Here is a 21516-nt window from a genome sequence, read left to right as displayed (position 1 = left end):
GTATTTTATTTGGTGAAAAATAGGACTCGTTGTAACTTTGCTTGTCAAGTTTCAATTTGTGAGTGTACAAAGTAACAAAAACAAAAGTGACTGTATTCTTGGATGCACGTCCAAATAGTTACGTGCGCTCATATTTAGTGTCGGTAGCTAAAAGCAACAGGCCCCTCGGCTTTTGCTGCAACATAAACCTGCCCGAGGCTCCTAAATCAAGGAGCTGGCACGCCTAGGTTTAGGAGCTGTCACGGACCTAACCCTTCCAAAGTCCCCACGCTGTCTTTTCCAGGGGAGGCCGCTCAATCCCGGGATACGGGGTGACAACTCGCTGATCTGTGATCAATCAAATTCTGTTGCTAAAACTAAGAGCCCAAATTGAAGGCCTTACGTGCCTTCCTGTCAAGGCGGGTCACTAAAGTTCCAGGAAAGCACATTTCAAAATACAAAATGAGAGACACAAGCACGTCATCTTTGCTTGATAAATTTAAAAACTACAACAAAAACCTGTGGAACATGTTCAAAAGGAAAATGCATGTTTGTACAGAAGACTGTTTTTGGTCAAATTTTATAAATGCAACTTGTGTATTAATCAGAATTTTTAGACCGCCTGGGGAGCTCCAGGTCTTTCACTTGATTCTAGTTCTACTTGGTGAGGACAATAACTAAAATTCCTATTCATCCGTTGTTTGTGGACAGATCACAATTTTTTTGGTCTCAAGGCTAATTTTATTAGACTGCTGGCCAAAAGTATTGGCACCCCTGCAATTTTGTCAGATAATGCTCAATTTCTCCCAGAAAATGATTGCAATTACAAATGCTTTAGTAGTAATATCTTCATTTATTTTGCTTGCAATGAAAAAACAAAAGAAAAATCATGTGATGCTTCTCTAATTTGTGTAATTAACAGCACCTGTTACTTACTTGTGGCACATAACAGCTGGGGGCAATAACTAAATCACACTTGCAGCCAGTTAAAATTGATTAAAGTTGACTCAACCTCTGTCCTGTGTCTTTGTGTGTACCATATTGAGCATGGAGAAAAGAAGACCAAAGAACTGTCTGAGTACTTGAGAAGCAAAATCGTGAGGAAGTACGGGCAATCTCAAGGTGACAAGTCCATCTCCAAAGACCTGAATGTGTCTACCATGCGCAGTATCATCATTAAGTGTAAAGCCCATGGCACTGAGGCGAGCCTCCCTAGATGTGGACGGAATAGAAAAATTGAAAAGAGATTTCAATGAAAGAACATAAAAAAACAACAACATAAAAAAACAGGCTGGAGTTTGCCAAAACTTACCTGTGAAAGCCAAAAACGTTTTTGGAAGAATGTTCTCTGGTCAGATGAGAAAGAAGTAGAGCTTTTTGGGAAAAGGCATCAACATAGAGTTTACAGGGAAAAAAACGAGGCTTTCAAAGAAAAGAACACAGTCCCCACAATGGCGTACCGCAAGCAACACGTCAATTCCGCTCATTAATATTCATGACATTAGCTACTGTTGCTAAAGCAAGGACAAGCCACCATTTGTCCCTAATAGGAAATGAATAGAAATCGTATACGAAGGAGATGTTTACAGCGCTAAACCTACCAATTCTCTCCGAAAATGATGTGCCTGGTGCCAAATTGACTGGCATAGATGTGGAAGAACATAAAAATGTTCAGTTAAAGAGATGGCTTTAGTGTCGAAGGCTGAAAAAGACGAAAAAAACGAGCCGACCTAGGCATAGCTTTAGCTTTTTTTTTATCGACGCGACTGACAATGACATTCTCCGGTTTCAACAAGCTATCCTTTACCATCAGCCCTGTCTTTCTTATATATCCTCTGGTTGTCCTACGTCTCTTACCGTTCTTGGGGGTAATTTAGTTAGCTTTGTGTAGCGATCGCAAATGCTAATCAGTGACAGCCAACGAACACTTTTAATTTTTTCATTGATAACACATCTTAATCCTATAATTTATTTACACTTCCCCCTTACTAAAGTTGTTTTATATATATATAACAGAAACGGTAACAGTGGCATTCAGATACCATTGTAATTTTTTCCAGGTCATTCATTGTCAGACAGAAGCAGTACGGCACAACGTTACGCGAAAAAAATAAAGTAAAAATATAAAAATGGCTTACCTCTTTGTCCTGTGAAAGACCATGCCAACCCAACATAATGTTTACTGCATATGAAACGTGAATGGATTCGCCGAGTTGGTGTTAAAGTCCGCGCAAGTTGATTTGGTCTTCACATTTTTTCCTCCCGAGTTTTTGGTTTCCGGGAACGTATGAAGAAAACATCCTTCACGGTCGTAATGTCTAGAGTCGTTTCTACAAGTTCCAAAAAAGCAATGCGTGATCGGCATGTTCGTTTTTGAAAGATTACCGGCGAAAAGTAGCACTTTTTACGTTGGGTCTATGCGAGGGCGGGTCTATAATGTCCCACTTCGGCTTTACTTCCGCTTTACGATGCGACGTCACGGTCTAAAAATAGCCTGCGTGCGGTACGCCATTAAACATGGTGGAGATTCCCTGATGTTTTGGGGTTGCTCTGCTGCCTCTGGCACTGGACTGCTTGACCGTGTGCATGGCATTATGAAGTCGGAAGACTACCAACACATTTTGCAGCATAATGTAGATCCCAGTGTGAGAAAGCAGGGTCTCCCTCAGAGATCACGGGTCTCCAGCAGGACAATGACCCAAAACACACTACAAAAAGCACTAGAAAATAGATTGAGAGAGAAAGCACTGGAGACCTCTAAAGTGGCCAGCAATGAGTCCAGACCTGAATCCCATAGAACACCCGTGGAGAGATCTGAAAATGGCAGTTTGGAGAAGGCACCCTTCAAATCTTAAAGACCTGGAGCAGTTGGCCAAAAAAGAATGGTCTAAAATTCCAGCAGAGCATTGTAAGAAACTCACTGATGGATACCGGAAGCTGTTGTTCGCAGTTATTTTGTCTAAAGGTTGTGCTATCAAGTAGTAGGCTGAGGGTGCCAATACTTTTGACCGGCCCATTTTTGGAGTTTTGTGTAAAATGATGATTTGCCCCCCCCCCCATTCCTTTTTGGTTTTTCATTGCAAGCAAAATAAATGAAGATATAACTACCAAAGTGTTTGTAATTGCAATCATTTTCTGGTAGAAATTGAGCAATATCTGACAGAATTGTGGGGGTGCCAATACTTTTGGCCAGCAGTGTAATTAATTTGATGATACTTATTGTTTCCTGTAGGTCCCGAGTTAGCCAGGAGAGGACATATGACATAACTAGACTGATGAGACTTTTAGGGAGCGAGCCGGGTGGTTGTAGTTCATTTTGAACTTGTTTTTGCCCCCCTCTGTTATGGTGGCTTCAATGTGTGATCCAGGAGCGCAGCAACAAGGAGCCAGAGGGTGTGTTTATTAAACAAAGAAAAATAAAAAAAAGGAATTGACGAGAGGTGTTGACACTGCAGATCCCTCGACGGAGTCAGGAGGCCGAGATGGCTTGGAGTTGCTGCGAAGAAAAAGTATATCAATTGTCAAATGTTGGTCGATTGAGTGGCCTGTACTCTACCATGTGAGGTTAGGCGAAGCGCTGGCGTTGAATGACGTGCAGACCCGTCTCTTGCAGTGGCAGGCTGTTGATTGTGAAATCGAGGCAGGTGTGGAGATTGATGTCAGGTGTGCACAGCAGCATCAGTGAAGAGGTTGTGAAGGTGAGGGTGAGTGAGCCGTAACACCCTCCCGCAAAATACTAATTTGATGTATTTGTTGAGATGAAGGAATCAGAAATGCTCTTAAATCAGTCAAGACTTTAAAGTGCTTGTGACACGAAAAAGCATGTTTATTTCATAATACACGCGGTATTTTATGCTCCTGAATGATATGGACCGCTTGGATGTGTGTGGAAGCGATCGCTATATTTATTTAGTTTTTTGAATCCCGCGCCAGGAAAATGAGTGACTTCCGGCTTCGGTCTCGCATTGAGGAGGAGGGCGCTGTGACGTGTACGGTAGAAGACGTCCTCTTCACGCTACAGTGTACTTTTGTGTATGAGGACGAAGGATTCAGCTGATTTTGCGGATTAATACTTTTATTTTTTGCATCACGCCAGCCAAACGGCTGCAGAAAAACCATTCTGTATGCGGGAGAGGCGTATGCGCCTTTTTGGAGTTTCAAAAGGTTCCCATTCACCGTGGATATTTACTGTGGGACCATTGGACTTACAAGGAAGTGAGTAAACATCTTGTTTTGTATTATGTCAAATACGAATACAGTGATTACAAAGTAAACACTATAAAATTCCTTTAAATAAAGGACTACTTACGTTTGATCATTGATAGGCATGTAAAAAGCTATCCTCACGCTCATTAGCAGTTAGCTGTTAGCACGTTAGCTACACAACAATTCCAGCCACCCTCCTCCAGGGAACGAACTGTAAATTGCTCTCCGCCGGGCGGTTTGCCGATCCGCAAAGAAACTCGACAACCGGGTCGTCATGTCAAATAATCCAGGCTAGTTATGTGTGATTTTCCACTTCGAAGACTTTGAAACATCCCTCGGTTCGGGTTAGCATGTCGGCTAGCTGTCACTCCTTCTGGTCTGTTTACATTCTCCGAAGCCGGGGAAGGGAAATGACATATGTCCGATTTAGGTGTCATAAAATATCGTTCGGCAGGTGTGACAGTAAAGGTAAAGTCGACTGTTTTGACCATTATGGAGTAATTTTGCCATGTCGTCTTGAATAAATGGATTTTTATTATTTTATATTCCATTTAGCACAAGTTATTTGTCATGACCATGCCATTTATTTAGCAATTGGGGAAAGTACTTGGGTAAAAAGAATATCCTGTAAAAATATTGAAGTAAAGAGACAGAAACAATGACATTTTGCAGCTCTCGTCGTCTCGTTTTCCTCGTTCTGAACAATTCCCCCTCAATGGGCTGAATAGTAAAACCGATGAGCCTAGTCTACCGCTGACGTCATCCACCTGTTGGGGACGCTAAAGCCCTATAATTGTAGGCGTGGCTAACCGGCAGATTAAAAGACTAATTTCTCGTCATCTGCGCTTTGCTAAATTGTTGTATATAGTCGAATCGTCTCAAAATATGATTGTAATTCACATAATAATGCCATTTAAGACTTTTTTTCTGGTGTCGTATGCTCTTTAAAATGAACAACATTTTGATGACCCTGAAAGTCAGTGTCAGTGTCAGGGAAATTCAACTTTGAACTCCAAGACAAGTGTCAACTCGATAGCTCGATGAGAAATGAATCAGACCCCAACCATGGATTGCTTTGCTTCGAAGGCTTTATGAGCAAGAGCTCTCGAGTACAGACACGGAGACACGCACAAAGCGTCCTCTCCGCATGTGGACAAAAGAGAAATGCAGGGCATGCCTCTATTTATGGGCTGACATCATAGAAACAAAACCGAAACTTACTATAGCATATCTTGGTAAAAACATCTCAAGTTACAGAAAAACATCTCTAGTAAGGGAAAACCCCTCAAGTTATGACCTTGAACATCGGCTTTGGCTAGAACGATGATAAGCTCAGTCTGATAAACCACAGTCGCCCATTGTATTCATTCAGGGCATATTGGAAACACAGCAACATAACAGTCCATATTTGGGCATATTGTGATACAGTCTACAAAAGTCAAGGCTATGGGAAAGCACACTCAAACAGATTCATATAAAAATGATGCTCTATGCTACAATGTTCTCATGCAAGCATAACAAAAGCATACAAAATATGATGTATAATGGTTGTGTTTTAAGCATGAATAAAATTCTCTCACAGTCAGCAATACAATTACAATAGCTTACAAGAATATTTACAATAATAAATTCAAAATGAGCGTTTTTATTTTGTTTCCAATCATTCTTGAGGGGATTCTAAATCAGGCTGCTTAGGACAGCTATACTTTTCGCCAAGATCGTCATCAATTGAATATGGTACGCCCGCTGATGTCGTGCCAATGTAGTTTCCAACATCAAAAATTGTATCCCCTGGGCGGAGCCACTGCGCTGCACTGATTAGCTTGACTTCCGTGTTTTGGTGATGTAGTCATCAACGAGGTTTTAAAACTGAACGTAAAAAAAGGCAATGTTCTACTGCTTTACTCTTGGATGTCCTATAACTGTTATTACTGTAATTCAAGTCCTGTATGGAGTTTCTCCAGTTTAATAAACGTCAATGTCCAAAATACATATCTGTGCTTCTTTTCTGGCTTCAATTAATTGTTTGAGTCGACATAACTCATAACTAATATGTGAGTGTGTGCGCTTCTGCGGCCAGAGGATACAATTTTTGATGGGGATAACTACATTGGCAAGACATCGGTGGTGGCTCTGTTGTACAATTAGCGCTTTTAGTGGGGCAAATTGAAACTCCACTCTCCATTTTGGCGGTGCTCTCTGGCGTTTTATAGTCCACATTTTCAATCCTTGGTTCTTGCTCGGTAGTTGTTGTCGGTTTTGAAAGCTTAAGCATAGACTTCATCATTTATTTAATTTATGCATATATATAGCATAGGTTTGAAAGAATTACGTATATCCATCTTGCCTCTTCGGTCCTCGGGTGGTTTTGGATAAGCAAAGCAAATGACCAGCTAAGGTGCTAGTCACATGATCAGTTCGAAAAATAATTTTAACCCATTATATTTTTTGTTCATTTCATTTATTTTTGTTGTTTTGTTGCTTTACAACTTTTATATACAATATTTTACCGGAAGACTCTTAATTTTAAAATAATATATAGGAAAGTCAATTACATGCAATGACACTTTTTGGCCACCGGGGGGGGGGGGGCTGCACCCCCTTACAATCTGGCTATTGGTTTTATTTAGCCATACTTTTTACATTTACTAGGGTAGATTTGTGATGAAAAAAACGCTACTCTTACTCCGCTACTTTGGGCTACAAAAGTGTCGTTACATTTTTCCTGTTTATTCTCCATATTAGATATACTGTGGGGAGAACAAGTATTTGATATAGTATAGTATAGTATATCAAATACTTGTTCTCCCCACTGTATATGGCGGAAAACATTCAGGCATTCAGGTGACTTGAAGTTCCGCACTGAGACCCTCAATTTGGCCAACTTTCAAAATTGTCCTAAATGCATGTGTGATACCTCATTGGAAAGCTTAAAATCTCAATCTTCTGGGGGAAGAAAAATTGTGAACAAGAAGGCATTTAAAAAAAAAAAATAAATAAATAGCAAAACCCTAATTGGAGGCGAGAGCTTACTTACCTTATTTCGATCCAAAAACTCCATGTAGGATCTATCACCGAGTGTCCAAACACAGCTGTGAATGGCCACATCCGGATTTTTTTTTAATTTTATGAGTGAAACATGGTGATATAACAAGGGTCGCGATGCAGAAATCGCAGACAACAAGGAGTGGTTTAGATTTTCTTTTTCATATAGTTACCCTTTTATATATTATTTTTTTCAAATTTTTTTTTTGTTTGGATTGATTATTTATCATCTAACATATTGGGGAAAATGTGACAGTAACAAAAAAAATACAATTAAGTGATCGTAATGAGGTAGATATCCATGACTTTTTTACAGACGCCAATTTTTTCATTGTAACGTAATTCATTTAATCGTTCAGAATATGCAAGTGAATAATTTTTTAAAGTCGTTTTTTTTTTAAGTAAAATTTAGACATCAATTAATGATTCCAAGCTAAAAATGACATTTTGAATCATAAATATAATTACTTACCTTTTTTTTATGGCTAGGTTGAAACAAAAGCGGTGGCGCGACGTCTGTAAACGGGGGTTTTCAGGGTAAAACGGACAGATTAAAAATAGTTCGGAGGCTTAGTGCGCCATGAATCTGCTATGGCAGCATATAGACATATCGTTCTATCAAACACAACAGTTCTTTTAGCCATAAAATACAGCAGTTTATTTTAAAGAGGGGTGCAAGAGCAGAAACTGCTTTTTTAGTCTTGTCTGTGTTTTCTGCCATATATACAGTGCCTTGCAAAAGTATTCGGCCCCCTTGAACCTTGCAACCTTTCGCCACATTTCAGGCTTCAAACATAAAGATATAAAATTTTAATTTTTTGTTAAGAATCAACAACAAGTGGGACACAATCGTGAAGTGGAACAAAATTTATTGGATAATTTAAACTTTTTTAACAAATAAAAAACTGAAAAGTGGGGCGTGCAATATTATTCGGCCCCCTTGCGTTAATACTTTGTAGCGCCACCTTTTGCTCCAATTACAGCTGCAAGTCGCTTGGGGTATGTTTCTATCCGTTTTGCACATCGAGAGACTGACATTCTTGCCCATTCTTCCTTGCAAAACAGCTCGAGCTCAGTGAGGTTGGATGGAGAGTGTTTGTGAACAGCAGTCTTCAGCTCTTTCCACAGATTCTCGATTGGATTCAGGTCTGGACTTTGACTTGGCCATTCTAACACCTGGATACGTTTATTTTTGAACCATTCCATTGTAGATTTGGCTTTATGTTTTGGATCATTGTCCTGTTGGAAGATAAATCTCCGTCCCAGTCTCAGGTCTTGTGCAGATACCAACAGGTTTTCTTCCAGAATGTTCCTGTATTTGGCTGCATCCATCTTCCCGTCAATTTTAACCATCTTCCCTGTCCCTGCTGAAGAAAAGCAGGCCCAAACCATGATGCTGCCACCACCATGTTTGACAGTGGGGATGGTGTGTTCAGGGTGATGAGCTGTGTTGCTTTTATGCCAAACATATCGTTTTGCATTGTGGCCAAAAAGTTCAATTTTGGTTTCATCTGACCACAGCACCTTCTTCCACATGTTTGGTGTGTCTCCCAGGTGGCTTGTGGCAAACTTTAAACGAGACTTTTTATGGATATCTTTGAGAAATGGCTTTCTTCTTGCCACTCTTCCATAAAGGCCAGATTTGTGCAGTGTACGACTGATTGTTGTCCTATGGACAGACTCTCCCACCTCAGCTGTAGATCTCTGCAGTTCATCCAGAGTGATCATGGGCCTCTTGGCTGCATCTCTGATCAGTTTTCTCCTTGTTTGAGAAGAAAGTTTGGAAGGACGGCCGGGTCTTGGTAGATTTGCAGTGGTCTGATGCGCCTTCTATTTCAATATGATGGCTTGCACAGTGCTCCTTGAGATGTTTAAAGCTTGGGAAATCTTTTTGTATCCAAATCCGGCTTTAAACTTCTCCACAACAGTATCTCGGACCTGCCTTGTGTGTTCCTTGGTTTTCATAATGCTCTCTGCACTTTAAACAGAACCCTGAGACTCTCACAGAGCAGGTGCATTTATACGGAGACTTGATTACACACATTTGGATTCTATTTATCATCATCGGTCATTTAGGATAACATTGGATCATTCAGAGATCCTCACTGAACTTCTGGAGTGAGTTTGCTGCACTGAAAGTAAAGGGGCCGAATAATATTGCACGCCCCGCTTTTCAGTTTTTTATTTGTTAAAAAAGTTGAAATTATCCAATAAATGTTGTTCCACTTCACGATTGTGTCCCACTTGTTGTTGATTCTTGTCAAAAAAATTAAATTTCATATCTTTATGTTTGAAGCCTGAAATGTGGCGAAAGGTTGCAAGATTCAAGGGGGCCGAATACTTTTGCAAGGCACTGTATATTTATTTCCAGCGATGCCAAGAATAGCTCTACCAATTTCACCAATGAGACGTCGCAACAATATCACACAACTCCATTTTACCAATCAAACGCAAGCTTGCTGTCCTCTGCTCATGCCAGCCTGTTCAATCACGTGGCGTCCTTAAAGCACCATAAAAAATGAAGTATTTGACATAGAGCGCTGCCCTCAACATGACACGAAAGCACGAGTTTTAACCTCTCTCCCAGTTTTTATTTGGCACCGACTGACCACGGAAAACTGAGATATGATCCTTTTAATTTCTATCCTTCTAACTATGAAGGAACTAATCACTATTCAAACTAGGAACTATTTTCTCCACCAAAGGGCACTCGTGGTCTTTGGATGAATAATGCTTCATTTCTCTCAACCACCAGATTACTTTTTTTGGCTTAATGTGGTTATGTAATGGGTTCTTGTACAGTAGCATTATGATAACAGCTCATACAGATAACTTTTTGCTGAAGAAAAATAGTACCATAGTTAAAAAAAAAAAAAAATCAAACAGCTTAAGCAATTACAATGTTACTCATTACTTGAGTATTATTTTCACCAAATACTTTTTAACTTGTACTTGAGTACATTTTTTGGATGACTACTTTTACTTGAGTAATATTAAATTGAAGTAACGCTACTCGAGTAAATTTTTTTGGGCAAGTCTACCCACCCCTGTTCAATGGTGTTGAAACATGATCACTGTTGCTCAAAATGAATTTAAAATCTACCGCTGTCATTGGCAATGAATGAGTTAAAGGTTTTGTGCTCTTTTTATGTAAGTGTTCTATTTGTTACGCACTTGTTGAAAGTAACACATGAGTAGACTCACAAACAGCACACTTTCATCGACGTTTCAGTGTACACGCGGTTCTTGGTAGAAGCGCATCTATCAGACGACACGCTGAGAGATCTCCTGTGATGCCGTGGGGTTCTTACAAGTTGGGGCCCGTGCCCATCAGTCTCTGGAACCAGAGGTCGGCGAGGCGTTGAGGCGGCGCCCGAAATAAGCGGACAAACTATTTGTCACAGTTGGATGCTCGTACTAAAAACAGCTTCACAAACCGGCCAAGCGCATGTTGAAAAATGGTTTTACAATATGACACCCTTTGATGGCAAAGGTTTACGTAATTTATGTGTGCCAACTTCATTTCAATAATTACGCTAATGCTGTTGACAGCACTTTCTATGCATATTTGCTTAGAAAACAAATTGTTTGTGCAGGTGTTATATCACATCTTGTGGTATCCAATGATGTCACATCTCATCACCAAGCTTGAATGTATGGTCCACGCTGCACTTGCCAAATTATGTTTAGTGTTGTTTGTTAACAGCTAAAATGACAGCATCTTCTGTCAAGTCAGGTCAGCTATTAAATAATTTTATTAATCTCTTCAAAGTGGTATTAAAAACAAACCATGAACAATCGGTCAGTTAATAAATATTTTTATTAATCTCTTCAAAGTAGTCTTAAAAACAAAACATGAACAATCACAGCAGATCACTGGAGAATACCCCACTACCCCTCCCAAAAACGTTATTGGCTGGTTATCGTCCACCGCCGTTAGCTGCTCCACCTCCGCCGCCACCTGATTGGTCCTGAGCACCGGACATCATCAGGAAAAGAACCAGTGGCACGATGTACATCCACTGGAAAAAAACAAACGCCAAAAAATTAGTTCTTGTTCTGAGCTTCAAAACAAGGGTCAAAAGCGTGTTAGCAGTTTGTTAATTGGAAGATGATTAGTTAGAAGTTTTTCAAGAACGCGTACGATTTCCTCAAATAGTGTGTCCATGTTGGGGTTTTAAAATGAACGCCATGTAAGGTGAGGTGATAGACCGTAAATGGCACTGAATGGGTTAAAAAATGTCGCCCACTGTGTGAGGAAATCAGTAGGAGGAAGAGGAGGAGCCACAAAGAAGCTATCTCATGTTTACTTCCAGTGAGGGGGGGGGTCAACTCTGCTCTCTGCCTCCCCCTGCTGGGGGCTGTGCCGAATTTGAGGCCATGAGGAAGATGGCGCCTCCCAGTATCAAATACCACTGCAACACAGCACAGCAAAGCAGCACATAACTGTCAGCGACCACTCAGCGCGGCCTGCAGGCGCAGCTCTCACATTACAGCAGATGGTCGCAAACACAAGGAAAGAGCTTTTGGAAAGACCCGCCTGACAGCGTAGACTAGGGAAGTCAAAGAAGAGCGGCAAAGACTACGGGTGGGCGGATCCACTTACGTATTTAGCGAAGAAAGACTTTTGCTCCTGGGGATTCTTGCCTTTCTTCTCCGATTCCTGTTCCATGCGCTCCAAGAACAGCGCCGTCTCGGGTCTGCGAGGACATTTTGGAGCCAATTACAGATCAAAAAAGAAGGAAAGTACTGCCGAGTGCAGAGTTTTGATCCCCCATGGAAACCTCGCAATGAGACGTGTACAACGCAGGCGGAAAAATAATCCAATGATGAAAAAGAAAAAACATTTTCTAATTTTGCATGAGTGAGGCCTTGCCTACTGAGTGACGTTGGCGTCAGCCTATAACAGTGCTGTTAAACTTTCAGCCAGTCCAGCTTACCAAAAAATTTTATCTTTTAAAGAAAAATCAAACTTACCTGAAAAATAAAACCAAAATCTTCCTTCTAAAATTGAAGCGTTAAAAATGATTTGTGGCTGAACGGCTGTCCAAAAATTAAAATAATAATTTTTGGTTTTAAAGAAAACAAAAAACAAACTAAATCTAGACTTTTTTTTGCACCCATAAAAATCCAATTACAAAAATGCACAACTAAAGATGCACAGATACCAGTATCGGCAGGGTGGCTGATCCGGCCCGAAATGGTGGTATCGGTATCGGCGAGTACCAACAAAAAGGGCGTCGATACCATTTACCTGTCCAGTATTATAACACTTGACCACAGACTTTTTTCCTCCTGACGCTCACTACACTCACTGTTGTGTGATGACACTTGACCACTTTGCATGCCAAGCAGCTATCGCTATTGGCCTGCTCCAGACCAATGACAGCGGGCCAATAGCCGCTCTTAACCAATGCCGGGGCAGCTTTTTCATATGTAGACAAAACAAACTACGAGACGAACATGTCTGTGTTCTGGACATATTTCATCTTATAATCTCCGTCCAGTACAATAACTGCATGCAAGATTTGCGGCCTGAAAGTTTCGAGAGGTGGAGTTAAATCGACCAGTTTCAATACCTCGAACCTGATAAAACATTTGGAGATGAAACGTGAACAAACACAAACAGTTTGAGGATACAACAGCAGCAACTGCTACCAAGAGAAAGGTCAGCTCACTTTGTCTACTTTACTTTTCTCTTTTACTGAAAGAAATGCCGCAGTACAGCAATATTTGAACTATAAGGCGCACCTGACTATAAGCCGCTACCCACCAAATTTGGCACAAAAACGGCATTTGTACATACATAAGCCGCAATGGACTATAAGCCGCAGCTGTCCTCACTGTATAATGGGATATTTACACAAAAAGATATTAACCTGTAACACTTTATTTGACAATGGCATCATACGACTGTCATAAGACCAAATGAACCACCATGGGAAGAAGCTTCAAGAGGTTTCATTTGGCCATCACTGTTCCCTTGGGGGAAGACAGTCAACCTCTGCTGCTACCTGCTGTCAACACTGTTGTTGTCCAACATGGCTCCTAGCATGCATTGCAGCGCTACAGATGTAAATAATCAAAATTCATGTTCTGTGCATATTATTTCTTCAATTACTGTTCCAGTTTTTTAATTGATTGCTAGTCATGGTATTTGGTAACACTTTATTCGACAGTGGCGCCATAAGACCGTCATTAGACAATCATAATTATGACATGTCACCATGACAGTGTCATGAGCATTATTGAATGCTTATAAACGATGTCATTTCGTGTTATCCGACAAATTATCTCACTTTTGATTGGATGTAAACGATGCAAGCTGGACATAACTTGAGTTAGTGACCTAATTTGACAGATGACATTTCATGATATAAGCATTCATTAATGCCCATGATAGTGTCATTTCATAATTATGACGGTCTTATGATGCCGCTGTCACATAAAGTGTTACCTATTAAATTCAAGTTCAAACCCAAATGAATCAACAAATAAGACGCACTGGATTATAAGCCGCATGATTCAAAATGAAGGAAAAAAGTAGCGGCTTATAGTCCGACAATTACGGTCATTTAAAACCTGTAAAAGTAGGGTTGCCACCTTTCAGAAATAGAAATAAGAGACGCACCCTCGCGCCCAAAGCCATGCAGGCGACGAAAAAAAGGGACTTCCCCAAAACTCCTTAAATGCATAGAAATGTATCTATTTATATACAGTGGGGCAAATAAGTATTTAGTCAACCACTAATTGTGCCAGTTCTCCCACTTGAAAATATTAGAGAGGCCAGTAATTGTCAACATGGGTAAACCTCAACCATGAGAGACAGAATGTGGGGAAAAAAAAAAAACAGAAAATCACATTGTTTGATTTTTAAAGAATTTATTTGGAAATCATGGTGGAAAATAACTATTTGGTCTATACCAAAAGTTCATCTCAATACTTTGTTATGTACCCATTGTTGGCAATAACGGAGGCCAAATGTTTTCTGTAACTCTTCACACACTGTTGCTGGTATTTTGGCCCATTCCTCCATGCAGTTCTCCTCTAGTGCAATGATGTTTTGGGGCTGTCGTTGGGCAACACAGACTTTCAACTCCCTCCTCACCCCGTGGTGTCAAAATGATAACAAGAACGGGGAGCAAAATCCCAGAACCACAAGGGGGGACCTAGTGAATGACCTACAGAGAGCTGGGACCACAGTAACAAATGCTACTATCAGTAACACAATGCGCTGCCAGGGACTCAAATCCTGCATTGCCAGACGTGTCCCCCTGCTGAAGAAAGTACACGTCCAGACCCGTCTGCGGTTCGCTAGAGAGCATTTGGACGATCCAGAAGAGGACTGGGAGAATGTGTTATGGTCAGATGAAACCAAAATAGAACTTTTTGGTAGAAACACAGGTTATCTTGTTTGGAGGAAAAAGGATACTGAATTGCACCATACCCACTGTGAAGCATGGGGTTGGAAACATCATGCTTTGGGGCTGTTTTTCTGCAAAGGGACCAGGACGACTGATCTGTGAAAAGGAGAGGATGAATGGGGCCATGTATCGAGAGATTTTGAGTGAAAATCTCCTTCCATCAGCAAAGGCATTGAAGATGAGACGTGGCTGGGTCTTTCAGCATGACAATGATCCCAAACACACAACCAGGGCAACAAAGGAGTGGCTTCGTAGGAAGCATTTCAAGATCCTGGAGTGGCCTGGCCAGTCTCCAGGTCTCAACCCTATAGAAAATCTGCGGAGGGTGTTGAAAGTCCGTGTTGCCCAACGACAGCCCCAAAACATCACTGCTCTAGAGGAGATCTGCATGGAGGAAGGGGCCAAAATACCAGCAACAGTGTGTGAAAAGCTTGTGAAGAGTTACAGAAAACGTTTGGCCTCCGTTATTGCCAACAAAGGGTACATAACAAAGTATTGAGATGAACTTCATCATACAAGTGTTAATTTCACGAATTTAGCACTATTTTGTCCTTTGAGAGCCAAAGGTTTATTTAACTATTGTCACCCATACTAGGTATGCAGTAAAAAGTTCTACTGGATTCACTTTGTACGTATATATATATTTCAAACAAAGTGGTATCGGTATCGGCCGATACTGTACAGCCAGGTATCGGTATCGGGGCCAAAAATTGGTATCGGTGCAACACTAAACACACAACAAATTAAATCTTTTGTCAATATCCTTAAAATCTGATGTTTTGTTGTTGAAACAAGATTTAGTTTAAAAAAAAAAAGAATTTTAAAATATAGAAAAATCTTTGACTTTTTGTGGAAAGAAATGACAAACGAAAATAAATTAGGTAGGTTCTCGCCAACTCACCCGGGCGCGTTGACAGGTGCCATGACGGCGAGTGTGGTGTTGAAGACCTCCAGGTCCACGTCATCCTCCACCTCTGTCCCCCTGCAGGCTCCGGGAAGCGTGACGATGGAGACGCCGATCAGTGTGCCCGACACGTCGGTGTGCAGCGTAATGACATCGCTCAAGTGGGACTCCACCATAGCACACTAAACACAAAATCCACACTTTTGTTCACACAATAACTGTGAATAAGATTATTGAAAGACTTACAGCTCTGACAAAGGCGGTAAGGTATCCGTCTATTTGCCGATCATTCTGCCTGTCCGCTTGCAACGAAACCCGAGGCACTCGGATCCTGTACAGACCATCCACCGCCGCCACATCCTGCGAGAAATTTTTAATAAAACATTTGAGTCCCGAGTGGATAGAATTTTGCGATCCTGTGGAATTGACTCACTTTAAGCTTGATTCTGTCATCTTGAGACAGCTGGTTCTGACTCAGGGTCACTCCGGGATCCTTGCCGGCTTTCAGCTGCAGCGCTCCACGTCCCCGGAACCGCCCCACGTCATCTGGACAAAAATTGTGCGAGAGTTTGGTCTGAAATTCACCTGTTTAATAGCACCGCACCGTCATTTTCTCACGTTCATAACAAGACTGTGTCCTACATACACTGCTGGCCAAAAGTATTGGCACCCCTCCAAGTCTGTCAGATAATGCTCAATTTCTCCCAGAAAATGATTGCAATTACAAATGCTTTGGTAGTAATACCTTCATTTATTTTGCTTGCAATGAAAAAAAACACAAAAGACAACAACAAAAAATAATAAATCATTATCATTTACACAAAACTCAAATGGGTCGGACAAAATTACTGGCACCCTCAGCCTAATACTTGGTAGCACAACGTTTAGACAAAATAACTGCAAAAAACCGCTTCCGGTATCCATCAGTGAGTTTCTGACAATGCTCTGCCGGAATCTTAGACCATTCTTCTTTAGCCAACTGCTCCAGGTCTCTGAGATTTGAAAGGTGCCTTCTCCAAACTGCCATTTTCAGATCTCTCCACAGGTGTTCTATGGGATTCAGTTTCTGAACTCATTGCTGGCCACTTTACATGTCTCCAGTGCTTTCTCTCAAACCATTTTCTAGTGCTTTTTGAAGTGTGTTTTGGGTCATTGTCCTGCTGGAAGACCCATGACCTCTGAGGGAGACTCAGCTTTCTCACACTGGGCCCTACATTATGCTGCAAAATTTGTTGGTAGTCTTTAGACTTCATAATGCCATGCACACGGTCAAGCAGTCCAGTGCCAGGGGCAGCAAAGCAACCCCAATATATCAGGGAACCTCCGCCATGTTTGACTGTGGGGCCTGTTCTTTCTTTTGAAGGCCTTGTTTTTTTCCTGTAAACTCTATGTTAATGCCTTTTCCCAAAAAGCTCTACTTTTGTCTCATCTGACCAGAGAACATTCTTCCAAAACATTTTTGGCTTTCTCAGGTAAGTTTTGGCAAACTCCAGCCTGGCTTTTTCATGTCTCTGGGTCAGAAGTGGGGTCTTCCTGGGTTTCCTACCATAGAGTCTCTTTACATTCAGACGCCGACGGACAGTACGGGTTTACACTGTTGCACTCTCGGACTGCAGGACAGCTTGAACTAGTTTGGATGTTAGTCGAGGTTCTTTATCCACCATCCGCACAATCTTTCGTTGAAATCTCGTCAATTTTTCCTTTTCTGTCCACATCTAGTTAGGTTAGCCACAGTGCTATGGGCTTTACACTTATTGATGACACTGCGCACGGTAGACACAGGAACATTCGGGTCTTTGGAGATGGGCTTGTAGCCAGAGGCGTAGCAAGGGTCCCCGGGGGCCCCAGGCAACAAGGAACATGGGGCCCTTCGAGCCTGTGCAAGTAAGGGTGACAGTTGGACTTGGAGCAATAGCATATTTAATAAAAGTATAATAACGCCTCAGTCTTATAGAGCGCTTTTTAGGACACTCAAAGTGCCCGGCTTCTACTACATTAGGACATAAAACTACAGTAACATAGTACACTCACCGCTGTCTTGCTTCCTTTTCTCCTCTTCTGCTTTTTTTTCTTTTTGTCGCTTCCAGACGGATAACTTCTCTTCATTTTGGATGTACGGCAATTTAAAAAAAGCCAAATCGCCGCTCACTCTCACTCTGAGTCACGTGAGGGTGGGGGAGTGTAGAGCGAGTGAAGGGGCCTGTTCAGAGAACTCAGACACAAGGCTTTCACTGGCACTGTCGCACTTGTCGCTGCGAAAGAGTAGTAGAGCTGCGTGTGTTAAATCTGTTGGCCCTTTGGGGGCCCCTGCTGGCTGGGGGCCCTAGGTAATTGCCTGGTTTGCCTAATGGGACGCAACGCCTCTGCTTGTAGCCTTGAGATTGCCAATGCTTCCACACAATTTTGCTTCTTAAGCCTTCAGATAGTTCTTTGGTCTTCTTTCTTTTCTCCATGCTCAATGTGGTACACACAAGCACACAGGGCAGAAGTTGAGTCAACTTTAATCCATTTTAACTGGCTGCAAGTGTAATTAAGTTATTGCCGCCACCTGTTATGTGCCACAGGTAAGTAACAGGTGCTGTTAATAACACAAATTAGAGAAGCATCACATGATTTTTCAAGGAGTGCCAAGACTTTTGTCCGGCCTATTTTTGGAGTTTTGTGCAAAAATGATGATGATTTATTTTTTTCCCCATTCTCTTTTGTGTTTTTTTTTCATTGCATGCAGTATAAATGAAAATATTACTACCAAAGTATTTGTAAGTGCAATCATTTTCTGGGAGAAAATGAGCATTATCTGACAGAATTGCAGGGGTGCCAATACTTTTGGCCAGCAGTGTAAATCTCTTTAGAGAGAGAGAAAAAATTGTGAATAATTGAATGACAGCATTATTCATTGTTTTTTTATTTTATTTTTCATATATACAATGTTTAGAATATTTGTTCCCATTGGCATATTTTTTGTTTTATGTTATTTTTGATTCTTTGTCTGTTTATAATGTCAATAATAATAATATGGGAAAAAAAAAAAAAGTCAATTGGAACGGCAAATGGCGGTGATCGATCAATCGTGGGAGAGCACAGTAAATATGGACCGACCATGACGTGATTACTTTATACTAGGGCTGTCAAAATATCGTGTTAACGGGCGGTGATTAATTTTTAAAATTAATCACGTTAAAATATTTGACACATTTAACACACATGCCCCGCTCAAACATTAAAATCACAGCACAGTGTCATTTCCACTTGTTACTTGTGATTTTGGGTGTTTTGTCGCCTCTGCTGGCGCTTGGGTGCGACTGATTTTATGGGTTTCCGCACCATGAGCATTGTGTAATTATTGACATTAACAATGGCGAGCTAGTAGTAGATTTGAGTGAAAATTTTACAAACTTCATTAAAACGAAAACATTAAGAGGGGTTTTAATATAAAATTTCTATAACTTGTACTAACATTTATCTTTTAAGAACTACAAGTCTTTCTATCCATGGATCGCTTTAACAGAATGTTAATAATTTTAAGGCCATCTTGTTGATTTATTGTTATAATAAATGTACTTATGTACAGTATGTTGAATGTATATGTCCGTCTTGTGTCTTATCTTTCCATTCCAACAATAATTTCCAGAAATATATGTCATATTTTATAGATGGTTTGAATTTGCGATTAAATACGATTAATCAATTTTTAAACTGTGATTAACTCGATTAAAAATTTTAATTGTTTGACAGCCCTACTTTATACCCATGCCAAATTAATGACAAGACTGTACAGTTTACGAATATGACCTCGCAAAGAGTCTAGTGACAGTCAATCGGTAAATTAATTTAGGACCATGTTAAATGAAACGGAACATTTTCAGGCGTTGTCAGGTCGCGATCTCATACAATACATTGCTAAGTGTTTGTTGGATAAACCCACGGCAGAAATGCTTAAAATGTTCTTACCAACTTCAAAGGAATGCTCTAGAGGAAAGGAAAAATCCCCAAATTCAGCATCTTGGACGTCGCCGATCTGCAAATCAAGTGCCGTTAGCCTGGTAGCACACATGGCTAACAGCGTCGTTGGAAGCCCATATGCTACCATTTTTGTAACAATATACATCTACCTTTCTGCCGTTGTTGCACCAGGCGATCTCATTGCACGCAAACGATATAATAAAATAAACAAATAACTTTATAGGTGATAATAAAGGGTTCATTTTTGTATTACATCCGACCCAACGGGTTCAATTTAGACAAGAGTGACGCGGCGTTCATGAACATAAACAGCTTCCTGTAGGCTCTTTCGTAACAAAAGCGCCCCAAATACGTACATGAAAACCGGTATTTTTTTCTGGTTGAAGCTTGATATGAAAAAAAAAAGGTCCCTATAATTCATTGTTTGAAAAGCATTTTAAGTCGACTGATTTAACGTAAAATGTTTAACACCTTAAACATTAAAATCCTTAATTCGTTATTCTCGCAACGAATCCAGAGTGCCGGTGCCGGTTGCAAAGACAGAGTGCTCCAAGCGTGTCCGATGGGCTTTCACAATAAGAGACTCTTATTCGACGACAGTTCGTGTGTTTCCTATGGAGGTAGATTTGGTGTCCTTGTGACAAAACTGTTTATTTATTATTATTATGTTTTAATGTTCTTGCAAATGATTTTTGATTTTGAAAAAAATAGACAGTATATATTTATTTTATAATAAAGCAAATTTTTTTGGGATTGATTGATTTATTTAGACACAAATGTCATACCCATAATATGGCCCAAATACAAAAATGATTGCTTCATTCAATTAAAATTTTTTCTTAAAAAAAAAATCAATGATAAAATTAAGTGGTAAAAAGCAAATTTTTGAGTCTTAAATATTTTTTCGCATTCAAAAACTGTTTTTCTATGATCGATTTTTTTTATTGAAGTTATTTTACTTTTGAAAATATTTTTTTGAAGCAACTTATTTTTGATTGAATAATAAAGACACCCATGTCCCAGATAAAATGTGGCTCAAACGCAAAACAACATTACTTCAATCAAGAAAAAAAAAACAAAAAAAACTTCACATCAATTAAAAAAAAAAAGAATACGGTAATTCAAAGAAAAATAGCTTTCAAATGCTTTTTTTTGTTTTTGTTTCAAATTTATTTATTCACACATTTTTTTGATTGGAGTGACTTTTAATTGAAAATATATATTTTAATTTAAGCAACTTTTTTTTCTTTGGATTGATTAATAAAGACACAAATCTACCTCCATAGTTTCCGGGTGGATATTTAGCAGACGTCCCATAAAATATTGACGTATTAATTAAAAATTTTACCTCACGTTTTAAGGCAAACAAAACAAAACAGCGTTTTCAGTTTACATGCTGCACCTCTCCATTTTGAACGACAGAGGTCACCAGATGGCTAAAAATGAGCTGTACTGTACTGCGTTCCTAGACTCCCCAAAATAGAACATTAAAAAATTAATTCACACTTTTATTTACAAATAAACGCACATTTAGCAATAAATAGAATGAAAAGAAATGCGCATTTATGATTGTTACAGAAACAAAACTTGTTGCTATAGAGCACTAATAACACTTTATTGGGTGTACAACAGCTGAGAAGAAGGATGATGTCATGTCTTAAAGGGCAATGAAACATCTTATAAGGAAGAGATTATATATAAGTTGCTGACTCATGTAGTTTTTGTAGAACTTGAGACAAAGTATTTGGTCACCGATCAGGCGTTAGCCTTCTCTTAAACACCTTCAAGCGCTGTGCTATTCTTGGTCTGCATGTAAATATTAGATTTAATATGAATCGTTTCACTTTGTCACATGTTCATATAGCATGTTGTGAAAAAGGAGGTCTCAGATGCCCTTTTTGTTTTTTAATATTTTGTTTCATCATGCTGGATGTGGGACTCCATGCGCAACTGATGTGAAGCAGCTGTCAGAAACTGTCATTGTTTCTTATTCTC

General features: G+C 40.1%; 1 protein-coding gene across 2 annotated transcripts; it reads right to left on the bottom strand.

Moving 5' to 3' along the window:
* Positions 1–11032: 11032 nt before the first annotated feature.
* Positions 11033–19844, bottom strand: emc10 (ER membrane protein complex subunit 10). 2 transcript variants are annotated; one of them, XM_057817492.1, is made up of 8 exons: positions 19671–19844; positions 19510–19576; positions 15992–16104; positions 15805–15918; positions 15556–15740; positions 11837–11930; positions 11541–11645; positions 11033–11252 (listed from the first exon to the last, which is right to left on the bottom strand). In XM_057817492.1, exons 1-7 carry the CDS (start codon positions 19761–19763, stop codon positions 11559–11561), a joined length of 753 nt encoding a protein of 250 aa, XP_057673475.1. In that variant the 5' UTR covers positions 19764–19844; the 3' UTR covers positions 11033–11252; positions 11541–11558. The 2 variants fall into 2 exon arrangements, with proteins under 2 accessions (XP_057673475.1, XP_057673474.1); XM_057817491.1 differs by lacking the exon at positions 11541–11645.
* Positions 19845–21516: the final 1672 nt, after the last annotated feature.

The sequence above is a fragment of the Corythoichthys intestinalis genome, chromosome 16 (assembly GCF_030265065.1).
Source record: "Corythoichthys intestinalis isolate RoL2023-P3 chromosome 16, ASM3026506v1, whole genome shotgun sequence".
In the NCBI taxonomy this organism is placed as follows: domain Eukaryota; kingdom Metazoa; phylum Chordata; class Actinopteri; order Syngnathiformes; family Syngnathidae; genus Corythoichthys; species Corythoichthys intestinalis.
The sequence above is the reverse complement of the archived record's forward strand: the minus strand, read 5'-3'. Positions and strand labels throughout refer to the sequence as shown.